Below are 23,810 nucleotides of genomic sequence, written 5' to 3'. Positions count from 1 at the left end.
CTTACGTTTCTGGACATGCTAAAGAAGGACACCAGCCTTTCCTGTGTTGAAGAGATAAGATCTGTTATGCTTGACCGCGACGTGTGGCGAGGAATTGTAGTTGCTCGGACCAAGAAGCCGACTTAAGTCTTAAGTCAGTGAACAGGCTTCCCTGAACCCTGAACAGACATTTACAAAAGAGTGAACTTTTGGGTTGCGGTAGAAATCTCATACCAGAAAACATCAAAGTTCCGTCCGTCCTGTCCTATTATTACCCACCTATAATAAATACCACGTGGTACGCTTTCACATTTATGGTAGGCCGATTTGAATTTGACTGCAGGTTGGACACAAAGGCATGATTTCATAAATATTTGAGATAACGAGCGCGGCTTAAACTGCCAAATATGTCGACATCAGGATAATTTTGCCAAATTTAGCTTTAGCAAAATTCCAAGGGCGGTCTAATGAGCTCATTATTTTATCTGTCAGCAACAATCAAACTACTTTTCACTTTTCAGATTTGAGAGCTGAACCACAACAAAGTGTCGTGAGACTATTTGACTACAGCTTGACAACGAGCACTCTGCTGCCAATGTTTACGACATTTAACTCATGCTTCAGAGCTTGCACTTTAGCAAAATGATTTATGTCTAAAACTATTGAACGATTCCAGATCTTCCTTTACTTATTCCTACAATCTTATTCCCACCCTTTCATTTGGCAAACCCCTGAACCCCGAAATCCGATAACGCTTTGAAGCGAATTTGAAAAATGATCTCAGTAGAGACAGCTAGCCTTGGCCCAAATATTTTAACTGATCTGAACAACAGTAATTGAAAAAACCTCATTACCGTAGCCTTATTCGAGTATATAATTTCGGAGAAATCCAATTGCGCCAAGGTCAAAGATATAAATCATACCGTTCGCAACTCCATAGAACTCCACGCAAAGTATTATTAATATTAGTCACCCAGCATAGCTACATATTGCTTTATTTGTCAATGTTGTTAGAAAACTTAAAGTAGTAATCAGCAGTGATATCCCCAATTTGTCGAACAATAAGGTAATGATAATTATGTGACATTACATGAAGAGCAGCCCCAAGGACCCAGGGTGGTGGCTTTTAGTTTTACAAACGTTATGGAATTGAGCATACAACTGTTTACCGAATCCCAAGCTAACACCGTAACGGGACCACAAAACGACGTTACAAAACCACAAGGGTTACAGGACACGTCACGTCCTGGCAGCTGCTCATGCATACTTTGCTAAATTCCTTGACAAGTTGGTCTGATACATGTGTAAAAATTAAACTGCAAACTGCACACAACGAATGAAGCGACTGAAGCCATTTTGCAATGCAAAGAAAACAATGATTACGAATAGAAAATGAATACTGTAAATAAGTAAATAGTAAAAACAATCTCATAATTTTTTAACTTATGGGCTGGTCAACAACAGATGCTCTTCTATCTGGTATATCCGTAGCGAGCACAATTTCAGTTAAGGATGGACTACAATTAGTTATGTTGTGATACTTGAAACTGTTCTAAATTTGTCAGCCCCAGTTTAATCCATAATAACATAGTCCATATCACTGACAAGCAGAGTCACATTGTCAATACTTATTTGACAAATTAAGCAAAATGATATTAATAAGCGTATGATATGTGGTTGAATAAATAAAAGTAAGCAAGGTGAGGTAGAAATAAAGTACGAAAACCAAACCTTAGATTCTCCTTATGCCCCTTATTCTCATCATAAAACTTAACTAAATGAATTATATCCATGAGTGTGGCATGCCAACCACATTAATAAAGTAATAATAACGGAGAGCTGAGTGAGAGATTAAGCTGGAATATTCTCACATGATCGGATGACGTACTTCGCTAAATTTCCACTATAAGAATCATTATTATCGGCATCACCCGATTTGAACGAAGAGATACTTTTTTCAAAAGCGAAACTCAACTCCTCTATTAATGTGAAAGGACTGGAGGACGAACAAATAACATTTGAGAAGAAAGGGAGAAAACCCGATTTAAATCTCGTCTAAATTGTCTTGTCAAGTCGATACTAAATGGTCTGGCTACACTGACCGAGATAATCAACTGCTATTAACAGATGACATAATGAGTATAAACTAACAATGCTATGCATTTTACTTTTCACCGTCATTTCTCATTTTTAATTTCTCTAGGAAGGGTTTTTTAATGACAGATATTCGTTTGAACGTTATTAATGGTCACAGAACAAAGCATTAGAAATTTTCCACATTTATTGTGTAGTTAACACACGGCAGATTGAGACTGTAGATCGGACTCGACGATTAGGCACTAACATGCTGACTAGACAGCTATAACGGTGAGATGAATCATAAACGGTAAATCAGGTATTTGAAAATTACAGCGATAAGCGATCGATGACGCGAAGCGATTCAATATTTAAACCTTAAAACTTAAATTTGATACTAATTACAATACTCGATAGCGATGTCTCGAACTGTGATGCCATCGTGATTATTTCATATAGATTATTCGCGTGTCACTATAATGGTCATTATGATTTTGGTGATTGTAACCTTTTCCGGCTCTATTACCAATTCTTTACACAAAATCCACTTAATAACACATAGAACTGAGACCAATATTAACAGTGACTAACTGTAAGTAACTGCAAGTAACTTAAGCAACATTAACTGATTAACAGCCCGAACACATGTACCTAGCACAGTGAGAGTAACAGTCCCAGAAGACAGCACCTCTCTGCTGTCCTCAGTAGCAGTACACTTGTAATCTCCGGCATCTGCTACTGTCAGGGAGGCGAACACTAGAGTTCCTAGATTCTTCCCGTTTCCAAGGTGAGTTGTTGTTCCCGTGGTTATCACGTCGTTTCCCTGGAGATTAGTTATTGTTATAGTAGTGAATTTTAATACTGAATATGAATAGGGATATCGAATTGAGAGCAAAAAGAGGTAGTGTCGGTTGAAAAAATAATATGATAGCGAAAAATCAAATTAAACTCAACAGGCTTCAAATTGTAATTAATAATACAGAAGCACAGCTTCTTGTGACGAACTTGTTTCCAAGAAACGGTGACAGCCTGGTTAGACATGTAGCTACAGGAGAGGGTGAAAGCAGCTCCAGCAAACTCATTGTTGGTAACCGTCGAGTAATTGATGATTTCTGGGATAACATTGGTTATTAATTTCTTTCATCATTATGTAATATGAGAAGCCTCTTCTTAAATTCTAAGTCTAGCGTACTCAACGCTTTAATCATGATATATGGTGATAAACAAAAAATGTTCATAAAAAAACACTGAATGGTTAAGTAAAGACTAAAGTGGCTCAACAACTCTCTCAGGTCAGTGCAGACCCTCACCTCTGACGTAAACATCAGCGAAGTTAGACTGGAGAGTTCCGACCCCGGTGTACGCGACACTGCACTGGTACTGGTCCTGTGTGTTTAGAAGTTAGAAATATCTTAATAATTTAACACATGTATCAGATCAAAACTGAAGTTTTAAATGAATATTATTTAACCAAATTCAGTAAACATACCAAAAATAAAGGAAATTATCTAAAAATACCTGTGTGTTGGTAACCGTATTGTAGGACAGAGATCCTATAGTCAGGGTACTGGCTCCGTTTGTGTTTGTTACTGTGATTCCACTTGTAGTGCCAGCTGTAGGGATGTTATTATTATATGACTGTTCCAATACGAATAGTTGCCAAGACGTCTGACATTTATACTTCTATAACAGTGAATTACGAACCTTGTTGAAATGTGCTACGTTTGAATCTGAAAAAAAAACATTAATCTCTATAACATGTATTATGAGTAACCTGAGAAAGTAGTACCAGCAGCATTGATCCAGGTAAAGGTGGTGGGGAGGGAGGAGTAGTAGCTCGCTCCACAGGTCAGGGTTAGAGCATCTCCGGAGAAACCGATGGACGTCACTGGCTGTGTCAGCACCTCTGCAAATGAAATTGTTAATAACAATGTAACTAGATTGAATACATTTTCTACAAAAAATATATCCACCTGTAAACACTTGCAATTTTCTTGATTCCTAAGTTAAGGGACGGGGGTGTTAGGATTTTTAAATTAGTAAAAGATAAATCATGCAACGTACGGAGTAGATTAGGAGATTTAGCGTCTGCCTTCAAGACTCCAGCACCAATGCTGGAGAAGTCAGCCTGACAGAGGAAGGTTTTCCCGGTCAGCAGAGAGACTGAGTAGGTGGTAGTGGCCTGGTACTCGGAGCTGGAGATCTCTGATAGCGTGGTCGTTTCTATAGCTGTGGGTGGGAGAGTGGTGAGTGAGGAAGAAGAAGAAGACGATTTACACAAGTATTTTGAAAGCTCCTGCTTATAAATATTTCGTATCACTTATATGTTTATATGTTTTGAACAGACCCCCTCCAAATGAGGTTTGTCTGTCTTTTTAAACAAGAGAATTTTAATAATCAAGTTTTAGTTAGATGAATTACAATTTACAAGTGATAACATATTCATTTTGGTATTTACTTGTAGAGGAACCACCAGAGTCCAGGTAAGTAAAAGTTGCAGAGTTTGTGCTGGGCTTAGAGGACAAAACGCACGTCAAAGTTACTGTTGCTGCGTTGGATGTGTAGTAGATATCCGACAAGGACACCTCTGAAGAGAAGAGGTGTTTATGTTTCTTTATTTTAGAATTAATCTTTTGAAACAAATCATATATCAGTAAAGTTTTAGAGTGAATCGAGAAGAATATTTATTCGTTTTTTGACGTTCTAACGCCCAACTCTAACAAAGGTTTTGGGTTGACAGCTATTTCATATTTGCTCAATACGTTACAGAAAACATCTTATATTTAATCTTCATCATACTCTGTTTCTACAGTTTCATAAGGTATACCACAATTTCCAATATAATAATACGTTACCTATAGGTTGGACGAGAACAGGGTCTGTTTCTTTTTCTGAGTTATCAGAGAACTTGGCTTTACACACATAGCTGCCTTTAGAGAAGCTAGTCACGTACTCCACTACCAGCAGAGATTGCTGTGGGAGGATAATTTTGTTTTCAAAGTGATGTGGACTGGTGGACTATGTTTTTTTTGACAGCGAAATCAAATAAAGTTGGCCATAACAAATATGATGTTGAACAATCAAATTGTACCTTTGTGAAAGTTAATGGATCATAATTTGATTGAATCTCAAATACAGCAGAAGCAGAAACCACCAAAGCATCGTCCTTGAACCAGGTGATGGAGTCAGGTTCATCACCGGACACCACACAGGTCAAAGTCAGTCCCTCTCCTGTCCTTACTGCTACAGCCTCGGGTTCCGTCATGAATCCTGGCAATCAAATGGTTAAGTATTGCAGTTAACATAATAACAACATAACGTTTCCCAAATAGCTCCGTAAAATTCAATCAAAAGTATTACAACGATACCATAGTTCAAGATATCCCTATCAATTATAAACCCAAAGAAATGTCCTCACCTCGATAGAAGAGATCAGCCTTGTCACTGGTGAAGGACTCCCCAGTCTGATAGTCTATTTGACAGTAGACCTGCAGGTTCTCCACAGAGGAAGTAGAAGTGTAGGTGAAGGTGTGGGTGCGGTCCTCACCACCGGAGCCAACAGATGCTGTAGTGGTGACGGGACTGTTGCTTGATAGGGGTATCTGACAAGGAGATTACTGAGTTAGATCACACCATTTTATATAGAGTACAATAACGCAAGAAGTTAAACAACCCAAATTTAGTTTTATTTATAGGAAGGTAACGATGCCAAATATAGATATAGTCTTTGTTTAATACGAAATAATGGGTTTTTTGTACCTTCTCCGTGATCCACGAGATTTGGCTCAGTTGGCTGCTGGTCGAGGTTTTGCAGGTGAATGTCACTGTTCCTGCGGCTGTCACGTAAACATCAGCAGGGTGCTGAATCAAGCCCAGACCTGTGATAGTATGTGTTAAGATTGTGTGAAAAGAATAAATCCATTTGAAGTTTACATAATTGTGCTGATGTTACTCCCACGTGACAGTATACAGCTTATTTTCGAGCGAATGCACCATTAATCATTGTATTCCAAAAATCTTATTCTTACTATCACGGTTTTACAATTAGATTATGATGATTTCATTAACTAACTGGAGGTGGTGATAGTGGAGACAGTTGAGTAATAAGTCTCGACATCACTCCAGATTGCTCTACATTTGTAGCTCCCAGCGTCGTTTACTTGGACACTGGAGAACACCGCTGTTGATGTCGTCTTCTTCGTTTCACTGAGCAAAAAGTAACTTTTAATAGAACAGGATCCAATGTTGATTAACTTTAACTGAAGTACTCCTCAGAGTAAAGAAAAATAAAATAAAACAGCATCTATTTTAATCGACTAAATCTGTGAAAGGTAGCAAAGTTTAGCAAAGTTTGAAAGATCCATGACAAACCTATCGTAAGACGGACTGGTAACACTGGTAGTATAAAGCTGGTCATCCTTCAACCAACTCAGGGAGGATGGCTGAGAATCTGCTCTAGCGACACAGGTCAGTGTCATGCTCTTATCCACAATTCCCAGAGTAGACACGGGGTTGACAGAGAATCCTGGTGAGATATTTCGGTTCATATTGTTAAATTAATAAAAGTTTTTGAAGCAGTCCTCATCGCATATCCTTGCACAATGCATATAAACTGAGAGGTTCCGAAAAGTTATGCTTGATAATTCATATCCCATAAAATTACTACTCAAAAACTGATTTCAGGAAAAAAAATACTTCAATGGAATCAAACGTTTCGATTTCAGCCAAAGCTATAATATCTGGTTTCTCGAACTCACCATACACAGTAACCTGAGTGTACTCTGTCTCCAAAGATCCACCCAGGAAGTTGTCACTAGCCCCGTAGGTTACTTCGTAGAAGTAGTTACCCGCATCTCCGAACGCTATTACAGGCACAGTCATGGTGGACTGGTAGAGGTTTCCTACAGTGGTTGTAACTATGTTGTCGGTTACCTGTTGGAGAGGTGTTCGTGGGTAATCTAGTGCTAACATTGGTTAACAGCACGTAATCTAGTGCTAACATTGGTTAACAGCACGTAATCTAGTGCTAACATTGGTTAACAGCACGTAATCTAGTGCTAACATTGGTTAACAGCATGTAATCTAGTGCTAACATTGGTTAACAGCACGTAATCTAGTGCTAACATTGGTTAACAGCACGTCATCTAGTGCTAACATTGGTTAACAGCACGTAAACGTTAGCATGGAGTTGGCCGGCGACACACGTTTTTAAACACGTAACTCTGAAAATCTAGAGTAAACATACATAACCTCCCATGCTTGCCCTACCCTACATTCCTGCTTCAACTTTACAAGAAGCAGGATCTACAGACAGTATGATACTGTATACATTGTGCATGATTTGTAAACTTTACACCTTGTCGTACACTAACTTTACGTTACTGACCTGAGTGAAGGACTTGAACCAGTTGATAGTGATTGTCTCCCCAGTGGAAACAGGAGCTGAACCAGCCAGAGAGATTGAAGATCCCAGCTCCACGGAAATAGAGGGTAAGGCGGTAGGCTCTGAAACGATAATATGTTAAAAGTGAGTAAAATACTAATCGCGGGCAATGCGGCTGGTTGTTTTTTTTTTGCCGAGTTAAACAGCATTGCATTCATTTCCACACTGACACATTAAAATTCAGGAATTTAAAAACATGTAACAAGATAATCTATATTATAGGTGAATAAAGAATAGTTATTTTTTTCTTCTGAATGGCTCTGATAAATTTACTGTTCAAACACGTGGCGGCCCTGAGAGCCAATCAAAAGCAAGATAAGATGACAACCTAATATCATTAGAGGTCATTCATAAAAGTAATTATATACTCGAGTAGATACTCATAATCCGAGACTGACTTCGAGTGAGTCAAAAATTAGGAATTCATAAACGCAATCCAGGCTCACCGATTCAGACGAATAGCTCGAATTAGTGGCTTATTGGCTTACTTTCTGTAAGTCTCGGTCCACTGGCTAACTTTTTCGACTCAGTGGCTCAAACTTTCGGACTATCAACTAAGCATAATAGAAGGGAAAAACGCAAAAAGTAAGGATACTGAAGCCGACAACCAGTTTGTTTTTCTGTAAACGGAAGAGATAAAATAAGTTAAATCAGAGTTTAAAGCACAGACGCTGATAAACAGAACAGAAAGGAAGAGCATATTGCCAAGGGATAAAAACGGAAATGGGACTTTGCTATTTTACAAAACTGGTAGGGGCTTCGATCACGTGATAAGCTGACCAATCACGTGATGTTCCTCCTGTCACGTGACGCTAGGCCTACCAATCACACGATTCGCGTGCTGCTTATCTTTTGTTATGATTTCTTATCTTATAGGAGATAAACTCCGTCGTACGGGAAGGTTCCCGATCAGTATCGAGTTGGATAACCACGTGACATCTTATCGGCCAATCAGAATCGAGTACGATAATTATAAATATAAGGACGTTTGCCACGAAATTGTCGATGACGATGATTTATCTTGCACTATCTGGCTCAGTTTGCGCCAATAATAATCCTTTAATTGGTAGATTTGACAATACAAAAGCATAATGTATACATAATGATTAATGGGCACAGTTTTAAAAACTTTGATAATAACAAAAATCAACAGCAGCTTTTTTAAACAAGATACGAAAGCATATCTGCATGGTCCATAACCTTTTAAGCCCCGTGACCCACTGAATAATCACTTTAACTCTTTAACTTTAACTTCGATAATTATCATGATTATAAATCTAGTGAGAGTTAGTGGTGGTGGGGTTTCAATATCTCCTCTTGAAAAATCAAGCTTTCCCACAATTTATAAAAGCCGAGGTAACAAAATTTTCGTTGAAGATCCCAAGAATATTGATCACAATGTAAATCAGCAATATGCCTAACACTTACGGTAAACAGTCATGGTAACAGTACTAGAATCCACAGTGACCCCTCCCAGTGTAGCTCTGCAAAACAGTTGGGCCTGATCATCACTAGCGGTTACTTGGGACAGGGAGAGCACACTGGTTGTCAGAAAGTTGGAGAAGGTCAGGGTGTTTTGGTTCTCGTTCACGGTGGAGCCTCCAGCTGTCAATGCAACGTTGTTCTTGTACCACCTGTGTGTGTATGTTAGTTAAACTTGTCATAAGACGGAGATAAATCGATGTGCAACTATTTTGATGTTATCAGATAAATATATTTATATAGCAACTACCACTATAATTGGGGAAAATGTTTCTTATCAGATTAAATAGCACAGTTCGCAAGTTCTATTCTATTATTTTATGTTGCTTACAACCTATCAGTATCTTTTTATAGTAAAATACTGAGGTACTTACGTGACGGCTGTCTGAACTTCGTTTTTATAAACACAAGTCAACTTAGCATCATTGTCCTTTACCGCGTTCAGATCCCTCGGATTGGTGAATACTCCTGAAAATGAACAATGTTGATGATTTGCTTTACTGGTGGAGGAAATTGTGTGGTCAAATAGAGATTTCATTTAATTCATTATCACTTTTTCACCTTGTTCATTTTATCATATGCGCTTACGATTATCCTATGATAAATATGGGGATCAGGCGACTTAAAACCTATAAATATTAGCCCGATTTTAATCCCCTCCTCGTGATCAATAACGGTATGTGACACTCTCCTTGTCTGCATATAACAAGAGCTATTATTACCGATGACATCGTTCATTCCACTAATTAAAACCGCTTATATTTGCCAGACCGTACGAGGTTACATAGACAATAAAATTGTCAAAAAATACCAAATACTGAGTTAAAATCCCAATCTTGTGACGTTTTATCATGCTCGACGACACACTATCGTCATCGTCAAGCTTGCAGCAAACACAGTTGTTCATTACTTTTAATTTTATTCGGTCTTTGTTTTTCTTGGTAAGCAAATTTGATTCCAAGAAGGCATGCAATTATGAGTTTTACTAATAATATTTAAAACAATTGCTCCTCTAGCATGTACGGTCGACTGATTGCTGCCGAAACGAGCAAATTTATTAAATTTCATGCAGGTGAAGTAAAGCCATTGTATCAAAACTTTAAATGCCAAATTGATCATGGACGTCAGAATAGACAATTGTATTTCTTTTAAATTAAAAAATAGCCACATACAACTACCGGTACTTGAAAGTTAAGTAAAGACATTACATCGTTAACAATCGAACGATCTTGAATCATTACATGGCAAAAAAACTGTTCAATTCTCACCTCTGACAAAAAGTTCGAATTCGGTAGATTGGAGGTTTCCAGTAAGTCCAGAGTATGTGGCCTGGCACTTGTACTGGCCCTCGTCAGCAAACACTACTGAGCTGAACACTAACGTACTCGTTGATCTGAGGGAGGATGTTAACTAATTATATGGTAACTAATTAAATGAATGTTAACTAATTAGATGAATGTTATCTAATTAGATGGATTTCAACTAATTATATCGATGTTAACTAATTAAAAGGATGTTAACTAATTAGATGGATGTTAACTAATTAGATAAATGTTATCTAATTAGATGAATGTTAACTAATTAGATGAATGTTAACTTATTAGATCGATGTTCACTAATTAGATGGATGTTAACAAATTAGATGGATGTTAACAAATTAGATGGATGTTAACAAATTAGATGACTGTCAAGTACAAAGATTGTTTGTAACCAGCAGTAATGTCCAATGTGACTTGTAAACAATCCACCATGAGGATAAAACAAATAAGCACTTGTCAGGGTAAGAGCCAGATTGTTTAAATTACAATAAGACAACACCGTATTATTTCTACTAACACTAGATTGTCATCGTCGTTACTCTGGGTGGCACTCTGAGTTGCGAGATCAGCGCCCTTGTACCAAACTATGGTAGGCGGCGAGTTAGAGTAGTTGATACTGCAGGTTACTTTTACTTCGGTGTTAGCGTTAACTTGGGTTGTCGTCTCCGGTAGAGTGATGAACGCTGAAACAAGGTACAAATTATTTAAAATCTCCTAACTTAGAAAAGAATTTTCTTTCTAAAATTGTGGTATGCTTTTGTCGGTTGATGAAGAAATAAGTTTTATCAAGACCGTACCATATCTGCGAGGGTTATTTGAGTTGATACAGCGTGAAGTATATTTGTCCAGAAAGCATCACACGAGTACAGTGTGAAGTCCGACTCCTGGAGATTCTCTAGCACCAGAGTGCTGGTGGTGAGACCTGATTCCAGATCAAATGTGTCAGTAGACACCACGTTCACCAGGTCTTTCTCTCTTAAGAAGTTAACCTGGAGTGGAAATAGTTAAGAAATAAAAGCCTCGGAATGTTACACTAACGAGAAGAAATTACTGATTAGTATTCAGATATTACAAGAATTTATGAGCATAAAGAACTGGTAATCTATTATATCTAGATAGCGCCAGAGTATTTGTGGGTGACAGTCGACAGATTCCACTAAAATTTATAGAATTGATTGATCATGAGTGTAAACTGTACATCTAACTATTAAAGTACTTACCAAGTTAGGCTGCTCCCCAGCGTAGATCTTACAGGTGAGCGTCGTGGTTCCACCGACAAAACTTTGTCCAACAACCATCAGCGAATCTAAAGCTAAGAGTATGAAGTCGAGGTTTTTGGTGATAGAACATTTGACACGACTTGGTTGGGAACGCTGGTGTTCCCACCCAAGTCTTGTCACATCTCGGGGTTCTGCTCGACCGTACGTGATTCATTTAAAACGGTTAAATTATAGAGGGGTAAGGGAAGAAAAATTGATGAAGGCACACAATCATGTCTCAAAGTTCACAACCTAACACAAGGGAAAATAAAAAAGACTCACAGTATATCTCAAGATTCCCAGTAACACTGTCCACCACAGTACCACTATCATAAGTCACCTTACAGTTGTAATTCCCCTTATCAGCAAGTTCGAGCGAGGTGATGGCCAAGTTCCCCGAGTCTCACCCTCGACAATCTCCACACGCTTGGTGTGCTTGGAAGAGTCTGATACCTCTGAAGACTCGTGATACCACTGAACAGTGCTTGGCACCGGACCACTGATGACACAGGTCAGAGTGGCCTCATTGTCCAAAACTCCTACCACTGTGCCCGGACTTGTTTTGATGCCTGAGGTGATCGGGGTTAGTGGTAGATTGTGGAGAGGAGACTAAGGGCCACCATTGAGTAGCAATTAAGGATATCGCAATATTTCCTACACAGACCAGTATCTGCATTCTGCAAACCCTACTATCTACCATATTTATCTGATCTATCATATCTAAGGGGGGAAAAGATAGATATAGCTTGATCTTTACCGTAAACAAGAAGGTAAGCATTAGCGCTACTGATAACAGTGTTATCAGCGTAAGTTGCTTTGCAGTAGAACCCTCCTTCAGAGCTTGTCTGTACTGTCATTTGGATAAACTTGGAAGTGCCTGTTGGGTCGCCTGGGAATATATATGATAAGATAAAAAATAATACTTCATTAGAATCACATGTTCAGAAATTTAATTGTCATACTTTCTGTTTCATAGGAAGTCTTACGTTGCTCTATTGATCTAAATCAGGGCTTTAATGAAAAAATATGCTCTAGGTAATGAAAAATACTCCATAACTGATGGATAAAGCTGAAATATGATAAACATTATCTCAGTTATCTTACCAAGGAAAGTGGTGACTCCCTCTGTTAGCTCCACATCAGTATCCCCCTTATACCAGCGAATATGGGTTACTAGGTTGATCGAGGGAGAAAGTACTGTACAGGACATCGTTACTGTGACTCCCACATTTACAGTTTGGGAAGTGGGTGGGGTGTCTATTCCTATTGCTAGAGATGGAGAGAGAGAGGGTTAGAGGAGTCGTAAAATGATTCAGTTGATATAGCTTACTTCATATATTGATGGAAATATGACGTTCGTTTCGTTGATAGTAGAGTATATAATTAAAGCACTTTGGCATCTCTGGTCAATGGTCTGTAAACCATTTCTACCGCCCTGTTCTCTAAACTATGTTTTACAGTTGTATTCCATAGATTGTACTCACATTGGACAGTAATGGAAGCAACTCCGGTGACCTTTACCCCGTTATACAGTGCAGTGCACGTGTAAGGTGTATCAGAATTAACAGATCCGATAGTCAGTGTAGAGGTTGTGTGTTTACTGAAACATTAGATAGTTAATAATCCTCAATCCTCCGCAGAACATTCTGTGTTTTGCACATGTCTTTCTTGTGTTTTGATATGTGAAAATAATTCAACTTTACAAGAAACAGGCCACTCTCGACTTCGTGTAATTTCTTATTTCTGCACATTTCTGTGAGCAAGCATGTACATGCAGCGGTTCTTAAAAGTGATACTAGAACATTCAAGAAAGTTTTTATTCCTCTCTGCATATCACAGGGGCCACTTCATGGCTGGGCCACAGAACAACTGCTTACAAAGTTTTTATAGAATTCACCACATTAAATTCAGTACAAGAAACTATATTGTTTTTGAAATGCTAGCGAAACGGTTCGCAGAAGAATATCTACTTATCTAAATAGTATCTAAATAGTACGACCTAACTCTTCATTTGAACGAGATAGCGCTCCCAGTACTTCCACAGTCACACTGTGGAAGAGACATGTAGTTGAAGGGTGAAATATAAAATTAAGATTTTCAACCATCAATACCTAACAGAGTTGAAGGAAACGGCGGCTCCAGAGATATCAGAGTCCAGGGTGGTGCTCCAAGTGATGGTGGCCTGTTGAGCTGAGGATGCTACACAGGTCAGGGTTACTGACCTCCCCGTCACGATTGTTTTTGATTCCGGTGCATCGTACATCGCTGATGTGGGGTTCTCTCGTTATTTTAAGGGAGTAAAATTGGAAAATATTGAGGTTAAACGTTTTTAAATCTCATTTGATGGTAGTTGGCAAAGGAGCGAAGATAGGTACACTAACAGAAAAGTACAGTTAATGAAGATGACTCACTGATAGTGGACACAGAAACGGAGCTGACTAGAAGGTTATCAGAAAAGTCGCTGTAGGATACTGTACAAATGTAGGAGTCCACCAGAGCAGTGGGGGTCAGGGTCAGGTAACTGTACCGGATGTTGTTAGAAGTACTGTAAGTTACAAACTCGCTGTATCCAGTGTTTCCTTCGTCTGAGAGGGGGGTTTGGTTAGAGGTTAGAGGTTGGGTAAAGGTTATCATAACTAGTATGAAAATATCTGTTGTAAATATCTGTGCAATACCGTGTTCCGGTGTTCGGTCTCCCGTCAGATTTTACAGACGGGAGCAATAATTTATTTGAGTTTATTTTATACGTTATAATTGCTGTACTCTGTAAAGTTTGAAAAGTATTTTTTTTAACGAGAGGAGGACGAGCTGACAATATATTAGGAAGAAAAACAGGAGCTGTTACTGACCATCAGCCCAAGCAATAGTAGGAAGGTAGTTGAGTTGAGAAGGAGCGTCAGCTCCACACGTCAGTATGATCTGACTTCCTCCTATCACATACACAGGACTGGTGTTGAACACAGATTCTAGTAGAAAGAGAGAGATGGATGTGGAGGGGGTAGTTACACTGTTGATGGACGCGCTGCACGTGTACACTCCTTCGTTAGATGTACTGAAACTCCTGTAAAGGGGGACAGGAGGTAAACAGCCAATGTTGCAATGGTTTAACTTCTTTACGGCCTTAAAAATAGCTAAAAACGGGCTTTAAAAGGTTAAAGAAAGCTTAAATTGACTCACGCAAGACTGTAGGTGCATGTGTGGACGTTGTTGCTGCTGGTGAATGTACCACCAGACACCACTACATTGCCGTCTTTGTTCCAGACACAGTTACTTGGTGTGTACTCTGAGGGAGATATCGTGTGGTCAGTTTTTATTTTCACCTTTGGCACTTTCACTTTCACTTTCACCTTTAGCACTTATTTATACGATAGCTGTTTGACCAGCAGCCTGATAGTAGATAAAAGGGAAACTTTAGGCCTAGCGTACATCTCCAGTCTCCACCTTGGATTTATTTTTCAGGTCTTTTTAGAAAACATTCAATTAAATGCCTAATAATGAACAAGGGAAAACACTAACCTGAAGAAACTTCACATGTGATCGTTGCGTCGTATCCCTTCACTATTTGAGTGTACTGAGTTGTCGCCTCCACCTCTGAAATTTTTTAAAAATATCATACTAAAAGATTGAAAGCAGAGTGAATCTTTAAGTTTATTATGAATAATATATTCTACACAAGTATAAAAAGAACATGCAAGCTAAAGAAATATCAAAACAACCCCATTCATCTCAAATAATTGAAAGTAAACTAACTTGAACATGAGACGATCTTCTCACACTCGTAGCTGACAATGTTCTGGTTGTTGGAAGAGTAACCTGTGTTACAGTTAACAACCACTGCCCCGTTCTGCGCTACAAACGTACCGGATTGCGGGCTGGGTGTACCGGCAAACACTGTCGGCACCGTGCATATCACTGCAAAATCATAACTGTTATTAATGCTTCATCAGATGAAAATTATGCAAAACCGAAATCCTGATTTTTGGTGTGAAGGAAGGCTTTTTAAAGTTTTGTAAAATTACTAAAATTGACCAGATTACCATACATATCATGGCCAAACAGTCCTAAATTTTGAATCCTACAAACCGATGCAAAGTGAGGCAGAGGTGGAAGCAGTGTTAATAGTGCTGAGTCCTGTGCCACAAGGGGTGCATTCAGTAGCACCCTCTCTGTCTGAATATGTGCCTCGAGCACAATCCACACAACTGTCCTCTAATGCGTACGTACCCGTGGCGCATGCCACTGTAAAGGAGGTTCAAGATTAGAATCTCTTATTTATTTAATGTTTTTTATAGTTAATTGTTTTGCAATAGCAAATAAGTGCCGCTCAAAGATGAAATTTTAAATCAAATACCTTGAATGGTCACGATAAAAATGTATTAAGTATTCTGCAGTTAATTTTTTCAAAGGTTAAACGTATCAACTACTATAGATCTACAGGTGAATTGATGCACATACCACACGTAGTCCCATCAGACGATGCGACCTGTCCTTCTCCACAGATCACAGCCTCGTTTTCACTCGACGGGTCCCCTCCGTCCAGACTAAAGTCACTGGTGACTCCTGGGTGAGCACATTATTAGCTTAGGCCTTAGATTGTCTATCTTTTGTGGGTGTTGGTACGTTTCACTAAGTTTTTATACTGGTTTAATCATATTTAAATGATGTATATATATGAACTAGGCTGCTCTGTCAAGCGTTAATAATGTTTTCAATTTTCATTCATAAATTGGAAAATGGAACATGATTAAAATTAAAATGGATCTTACCATTTAGTAAAAGTACCACAGAAAACCACTGTAATACTCTCATACGTTTAATGATGCAAACACGTTGTTTGATATTAGGTCAACACCTAACACATTAAGTAGGAAAGTGTTAATAAAGTGATAATATATTAAATGTTAATAATATAATTATAGTTTAATATAAAGTAACTAACGATGGAGAAACAGCAAGAGTGCAATATAGGTAAAGCTGGGACTAAAAAGTAAAGATCTGTCCAAAGGTTGTAGAAAGCAGCAAATGTTTCTAACTTTCAATTTAATGACAAGCAGCAAAAAAACGCCGTTGAAAATAACAAGCTTCAATCCTTATACTGGCGCGATCGTTATAAGTTTAATGTCAAACCTAATCAGCTATCATCAAGCAGCAAGCATGTAGAATATCAAGCAAAATCCGGAAAGCAAAAGTGCGACACTATAAATATTATCGGAGCTAACAACATTGGCGGTTAACCAGGGTTTGGCAACCTCGTGCACTTCATACCGCTGAATCTATAACCCATAGATCATGCTGTGATTGGTTCAAAGTTTTTAAGCAAAGTTTTTAAGCAAGATACATCTCTCTGGTGAAGGTCTCGGGTGTACCGAGCTCTATAAACGGTTCAGTGTATTTCAGAACGTACTAAGATACAGGGTATATGAGCAATAAAGCAATATGAAGTAAGAGGATCATTACAATTGTACTTAAATTATTTGTTATGCAGCGGTGTTGAAAGTATTTTAAACGTTTATCATCATGCCGCTATACAAATATTAATCCAAGAATGCGATCGATATGAGAAGTGCATTAGGAATTATTGAAAAAAATAGTGACTTCACTGTAGTACTACCTAACTGTAGAACTGGACGTGCTTTTAGGCTCTTCTAGTCCCTGTCTGCAAGTGTAGTAATGCTTTTATGAAATTAGAAGATGTGTGCATGCGCTGAGCTCTAAAAAAGAGTGTCTGCCTTGTTCAATAAAGCGTTTCTATTTTGGTTTTAAACTTCGACTTCTTACGATTGCATATTAATTTGACCTAGATAGCTATCATAGTCCCTGACATCACTCATCAGTTACCAGTAATGCTTCAGATGGCATCGCGCTTCACCTTGTCCAGAGAACCGAGACAGCTTGTATGAAGTAAAACATGGACAAAAACGGGCGCAAACAAGCAGAAATGAAAAATTAGGACTAGCGGTATAGTAGTGAGTGGGATCTACGAAATCGCTTATCTATCTAAGATACCATTTTATACAATAAACAACTTCACGCTCGCTAAATGTATACATTCCTGGAGCGCGCTTTTTTCTCAAGCCTAACGCGAGTCACGGCGTCGAGTCACGTGATATCAGTTAAGCGTCGTTATGTTAAAGTACGGCCATGACAACAAAGCTTAAATGTAATGCGGTGCTGAGTGTGTGATAGGTCCACGGTAACATATCAGCGGCCACCATCACTGTCTATGCAGTCCTCTTCACGTTCCTAAAAATTCTCACCCCTATAACACGCACTGAACTATAATATCACTGTTAGCTTAATGCACCTGCTCTTTCTTCCGTGCGATGCAATTCACGTTATGTACTCTATAAAATTCCAATCAAATTGATTTTTTATCGTTTCCACTTCACGTCCTATTCACGGCTACTTGTCTACATGTTGAGATCTAATAGACTGCACTGAGTACACGTATCAAGTTCTCAGCGTAATCAGTGAACTGTGACATGGTCATATGATCGACTCGAGTGAGGGCAAATAGGACAAGATAAGATAAAACGATTGAGAATATAGGTGTACTAATAGTATTAGGGTCTAATAGAGGCGTAGTGTGGGCAGACCCTAATACGATGACAGAGCTTACGAACCTGCACGTACGGAGAGTGTGCGGCAAGCGAGTTACCATCTCAGTAGTTGTTAACAATGAAATGCACACCAACACCCGCACGACAAGCAGTTGCACAATAACAATGTCAAGTAACGATACTGATGCTGCTCCTGAGAAAAATAGCTATAACTTCAACTATCAATAGTATAAAACGCGATATATTCACCGTCCAAACAAGCAAGCAGCCTCGATCGCTTACGTTAGTAGTTTGGCTAGCTCGTCAAAAGAGAGTTGAGTTAGTAGAGCGTATTGTCGCATTGTGTTCTAGCTTGAGATGAAGCAATGATGTGCTTGTTTTCAGAGGGAGGTCACACACCTGTATTGAAAACGCACATCATACGGTGGGAGATCGTAAAAGATATTGATACATGTGGAGAGGTGCATAAATTATGATTATTAAAACTAATTACGATGTAATTGTAATCATTTTTAGGCTCGGCTGAACCATTTGACTGGGTAATCGTCAATTTAAGCATAACAAAATAAAAACAGCGGGAAATGATAATGTTTAAAATCAAAGGATGTCACCACATGAAAACGAACCAAGTTAATTTAATCATAATTTTTTAACTTTATGAGGTAAATCATCATCCATAACACGTGAAATAAAACATTTACATATTCATGCAAGTCAAGCTGTTCAATGAGAAAACCCTATCTATATGACGACCAGTCTGTGACGTCTGCCATAAAAAATAAAAACATCCACAGACGTAATTTTAATAACTTTTTAAAATCATGATGTTGTTGGCGGACGTGATAAAACTCAGATATATCCATATTTTACATAATTTTCACTTAACTGATCAAAGTCGTGAAATTAACGTTTGTTTTTATATTTGGTTTCCTATTAACAAACAAAATACCACATTTTTAAATATAAATAGTTTTCTTAATCTTATGAACATATCATAAAGTAACAAGGAGGTGCTACATAAACATATCCGGCCCTAGTGATTCACCCTATCACAGATCTTCAAAATCTTATGTCGCCGAGATGCTGTAAAGGTTTACAAGGCTCGTATGAAACATCACAGCAATGATGAACATCTCAAGCAGCTTGTTGAAAAACGTCACGATCTCTGGCAGCTGCCGAACATTAATCAGTCTCTTGATCGATCTACGAACTGAGGTCATCCATCATCCATATCATCCACCTGATTAATAGCATCAATAGAAGATTAGCTGTAATAAAATCTGCTGAAGCTGATCAGACAACGAACATAAATGATCCCAGAAAAGCAAAAACCTAAAAATTAATCAATTGTTTGTGTTCCTGATGAATAGGATTTTTTTTCTGTTGTCAGAGACTATCTCAAAAATGTATGTGATGAGCAACCTCTTCACTCTTGGGCCATTTAAGGTTGTATCATGTGCAGCTCTTAATGTCCTTTTTACTGAAGTTGAAACACATGCAAGCACCTCCTTTAAAATGAGAGTGTTAACGGTCATGATGGCATAGCTTACTGCTTAGTAGCACAGTATGTGAATACTACAACTGCAGCTTGGATGCGACTAATTGTAAAGCTACGCCACTACTTCTGCTGCTACAATTCAACTGCCACTTACCTGTATCACAAAAAGGGATTTGTAGAACATTCTCTGGTAATAAATTTCCTCCACAAGATCAGTTTGTAAAGCTCTCCGGGGATGATGATCCTATTTAATTTTTGGAGAGAGTAGAATTTAAACAAGTTTTGAATATATCATCTTTTTAAATCTAGAATCAAACCGCAATAAAGTTGTCTAGGCAGTATCCAATAAGCCCGACCAGCGGAGTTCCGAGTACAGTGAACCCTAACCCTGAGCACAACCATAACCAATACCATAACCCTAACTCTAACTGGAAGCCCCAAGTCCCAACCACATTCCACTTCGAGAGATTCGCGCGGAATTCCGCTGGTCTGGCTTTTTGGACAGTACTGTTGCCTGAAGAGAAAACAGATTTACACATGTTCTCTGGCAGTCCTAACCCTCCAGACCTGCATATCTTCTCTGAGACACTGACTCTCCATTCAATATCGCATTCACATTTCCTCTGCCATCCCCACATTTGTGTGAGTCAAAATCATAATCATCACTTCATTATCATTATGATATGCTGATCTATACAATGGAAACCATTACGATGCTAATGTGATTATGCTGATTGTATCCATTTCTCATTACCACAGATTCACAGAACAGAAAGATAGAAACAATTACAATTCATTCCTCTTCTAAATGTAAATTCTTGATGAGTTGATGAGATCGAGAATCTATTGGCTTTTCAACTTCAAGAAGGGCTGCAATTCCGCTCGGTACATTTTACTTCTGTGTTTAAGTAGCCATTTTTCTTACTCTTATGTTACAAATAGATGGGATGTAACATTGAACGTATTTAGGTGGAGTTTTCCCACATTAGCTGTCAACAAAGGTAGAGTACGCTGTTTCTCAAGCTACATAGGCGAGATATTCAACAATGTAGCTGATTCATAAATTAGTAGGTCAATACATTTGAAAATCGTTAAAATTTACCGTTCCATATCAAGTTGTCTGTCCAACTATAACTTTTGTATCTTTCTTGACAGCGTACAAGCAGTCAGTCCTCTTCAACCCACCAGAATGCAGGGCCCAGTTTGTAAATACAAACACAAACAGTAATCTAATTAGCATATTGACAGAGGAGCCGTGCGCAGGATATAAACCTGCACCACATAGCATTAGGTTTGTCACCAGGACGACAGCTCTTTTCACACTGTTTAGTTTTATGCTGTAAACACGTTTAAAATATTACTGATGTTGTGGGAACACCTATTTCTGTCTTCCTGTGAATCTTCTTCGTTAATTCCAGGTTTCACACTTCTATTGCTATTAATTGAGTAGTCCACGTATGAGGCTAATTTAACTTCTCTAAATTGATTTTCCCAGAGAAACGAATCCATAAAAACTTACATTAGCTAGTGAATTAAGGCTGTAATTATTTTACAATTTATGTATTTTCGTCACTTCATTTGGTTTTCTTTTGCTTTTCGATGATTATTTTCCTTTATTAGTTTATTCGGTAATTACAGCAAACTATCGGCTACAGCGCGGGGACTTTAACTTTTATATTGTATACTGATTACTACTGCACGTCATTCTCTAAAGTTTAATTGTCTTTAATTTTTGTTTGAAAGTTCACAGCGCTATTTTAAAATCAATGCAACACAGCAACATAGTTTCCTTGAAAAAACCCATTTTTGTATCACTCCAACTCAAACTAAAATTCAATGGTCAATATTGATTCCACACGACCGATGCCGGACCACGGGAGGACAGTCGAGAAGTGTTAGAAAGTAACTGAGTCGGTCACTGGTCAGCCCCGGTTCACACAGTCACCGGTGCTAATTAGAGAAGTGTGCCGGGGACGTGCTGTTAATTACACTTGGACCTGTGAACTTGCTACTTCACGACTGCTCTGTGATATCTGTTGTCTAGTTGATAGTCCCGATTTTTCTAGTGGTACGTTCACAATCACAACTTTAAAATAATTGATAAACGTTCACAATCATATTTTCAGATTAGGGTTGATGAGAACTGGTTGAAATGTAGATAACACCAGAATTTAGCCGTTTACACTTACAGGACATTTAACAATGATCCTCCTCCTTTTCCTTCTCTACATCTCTCCTCCTCTCCACTCTGCTAACACCTGCTACCGAGCCCAGCAAGCCTACCCCTTTGCCTCCTACTCTGTTCAGCACCACGTGTTCTGGCCCTCCCTCTGTCCGGGCGAGGTTTCCTGCTGCTCCTCTGCCACCTGAACAGGCCATGATTAAAAATGCCTGGGGATTCCCTGACCTGGTTTACTCTAACCTAGACCAGTATCTGGTGATGTTCGAGAATCACACCATGATGCCGCTCTTCTTTATACCAAAGGTGAGTGAGTTTATGTACTCTGACAAGAAGATGACTGAGATTTCCTACACTGATGTACTGTATGGAATAATCAGACTGGTCGTGGACGACCCTGGGAACTGTCTGGACGATGAACAAATTCAGAAAATCGCAGATAGATCACTTCCCCACGTCAAAAACATAACAAACAATTTCTACGCACTCCAATCCAACCTGGATGCTATATACGAGTCTCTGCAAGCGGTGAGGTTCCACAACATAACAAACCAGTGCTACGAGAAGGTGATACAGAATGGGATCCCAGTAGATCGGGAGCTGGGGAATGTAATGTGCCCGGTTTGTAACGATGAAACAGCCGCTGCTAGGACCTGTCACAGTACTTGTATGAACACTGTTAGGGGCTGTTTTGCTGATGTCACCAGTATCATTGCTCTTTATGAAGAGCTGCTAAAGGTTATGGACAGGCAGCATTTGGAGCTTAAGTTTATGATGATATCTAGGTATGGAGATCTCTCTAAGATAATCTTCTTCATAAAACAAGTCATGACAACAGACACTATTGATTGCGTGCGGAGGAACCCGTTCTCCGGAGGCTACAAAGACAGTGGGAACTATCTGAACAAGCACCCTAGAATGTACTCAGTTAACAAGGGTCTCTCCGGGATACTCTCCAGCCCTGATGAGCTTCCCTGCTCTCTCTCCAAAGACTCGACCACCAGCTGCTGGACTGGTTCACGAGCAGGTGTTAGCTACGATTCAGGGTTTGTGAGGCCATTTACAGAGCCTGGCCAGATGATGAACCCACAGCTGCCATACCAGAGAGAACCTTCCCCGTACATACTGGAAGCTAAGACTACTCTGGAGAACGCGTTACGGATGAGCCAGATGGCTAGAGACGGGGAGTTGTTGATGGCAGTCAGTAGTACGAAGGGGCATGGCTTCAACAAGAACGGCGCTGCTCAAAACACCTGTGTGTATAGGGGTGTATATTTTGTGGTATTGTTGGCATCCATCATGATCTCAAATATTGCAGAAATTTAAAATATTGTAAGCTAAAAGATCTTCTCTCGAAAGTTAGTTGAAGCGCTTATTCTTTGATTAGGACGTTATTCTGATGCTATCATTATTAGAGTAGCAGCCATCAATGAAAGACTTGAAAATAGATGGTATCACAATTTTTTCTTGCGTGCTATGAAATATTACTTTATTAACTTTGCAATTGCAGTACATTATGTATGATACTTAAAGTTGATGACTCGATTTTATTTAAATCTGTTTTTATCACCTTGGCATCAATAACAAGTACTGCACTGAAGTGCATACTAGTTCCATAACGAAAGTTGAATAGTTTCACGTAAAAAGTTACCACATCGTGTGCAGAAGTTTAAATATTTTCCAAATAATCAATGGCGGTTCAGACGCCATGCCGCATAAAAATACAAATGAAAAGCATGCCATGCACAATAATAAATTCGCTTGATCCGCTAAGGTAGTCTCAAGGTGATTAGAAGATCTGTAATAAATAGGATGATGATTAATCACTCTACAGTGTAGAGTGATTAATCATCATGATAAGAAGTAAGTACGGTACCCGGCTTATAAAACGTACGGTACATGCAACCTTTCCTAAAAGTACGTACCGCAATTATGTTTAATACCGGTGAAGAATTTTTAATCTTAGGTCCAGTTTCTTGTCAGTCAATGACTAAATTCGAATTCAAGGTATAAAA

The 23,810-nt window shown here is 38.8% G+C and overlaps 1 protein-coding gene across 1 annotated transcript; it reads right to left on the bottom strand.

The window, feature by feature from the left end:
• Nucleotides 1-489: 489 nt before the first annotated feature.
• Nucleotides 490-21,995, bottom strand: LOC134815487 (titin-like). The gene is made up of 34 exons (XM_063824024.1): nt 21,875-21,995; nt 16,014-16,118; nt 15,642-15,797; nt 15,309-15,470; nt 15,075-15,149; nt 14,736-14,841; nt 14,408-14,619; nt 13,970-14,143; nt 13,670-13,823; nt 13,043-13,158; nt 12,316-12,447; nt 11,966-12,127; nt 11,520-11,611; nt 11,159-11,288; nt 10,817-10,982; nt 10,249-10,373; nt 9,355-9,448; nt 8,927-9,132; nt 7,442-7,560; nt 6,813-6,987; nt 6,427-6,580; nt 6,128-6,261; nt 5,815-5,933; nt 5,474-5,657; nt 5,147-5,325; nt 4,911-5,028; nt 4,514-4,642; nt 4,120-4,284; nt 3,830-3,961; nt 3,574-3,668; nt 3,366-3,441; nt 3,061-3,167; nt 2,707-2,878; nt 490-509 (listed from the first exon to the last, which is right to left on the bottom strand). Exons 1-34 carry the CDS (start codon nt 21,993-21,995, stop codon nt 490-492), a joined length of 4,566 nt encoding a protein of 1,521 aa, XP_063680094.1.
• Nucleotides 21,996-23,810: the final 1,815 nt, after the last annotated feature.

The sequence above is a fragment of the Bolinopsis microptera genome, chromosome 5 (genome assembly GCF_026151205.1).
Source record: "Bolinopsis microptera isolate Bmic1 chromosome 5, MBARI_Bmic_1.0, whole genome shotgun sequence".
In the NCBI taxonomy this organism is placed as follows: Eukaryota; Metazoa; Ctenophora; class Tentaculata; order Lobata; family Bolinopsidae; genus Bolinopsis; species Bolinopsis microptera.
Note: the sequence above shows the minus strand (reverse complement) of the source record. Positions and strands in the feature narration are given on the sequence as shown.

What these genes read in the sequence shown, in the direction of transcription:
- LOC134815487 (XM_063824024.1), bottom strand. Translation starts at nt 21,995, where the DNA reads ATGGCCTGTTCAGGTGGCAGAGGAGCAGCAGGAAACCTCGCCCGGACA. An exon ending in ATACGGTTACCAACACACAG is followed by an intron (nt 3,442 to 3,573) that starts GTATTTTTAGAT and finishes CTAAACACACAG; the next exon opens with GACCAGTACCAGTGCAGTGT. An exon ending in TCACCGTTTCTTGGAAACAA is followed by an intron (nt 2,879 to 3,060) that starts GTTCGTCACAAG and finishes ACTAATCTCCAG; the next exon opens with GGAAACGACGTGATAACCAC.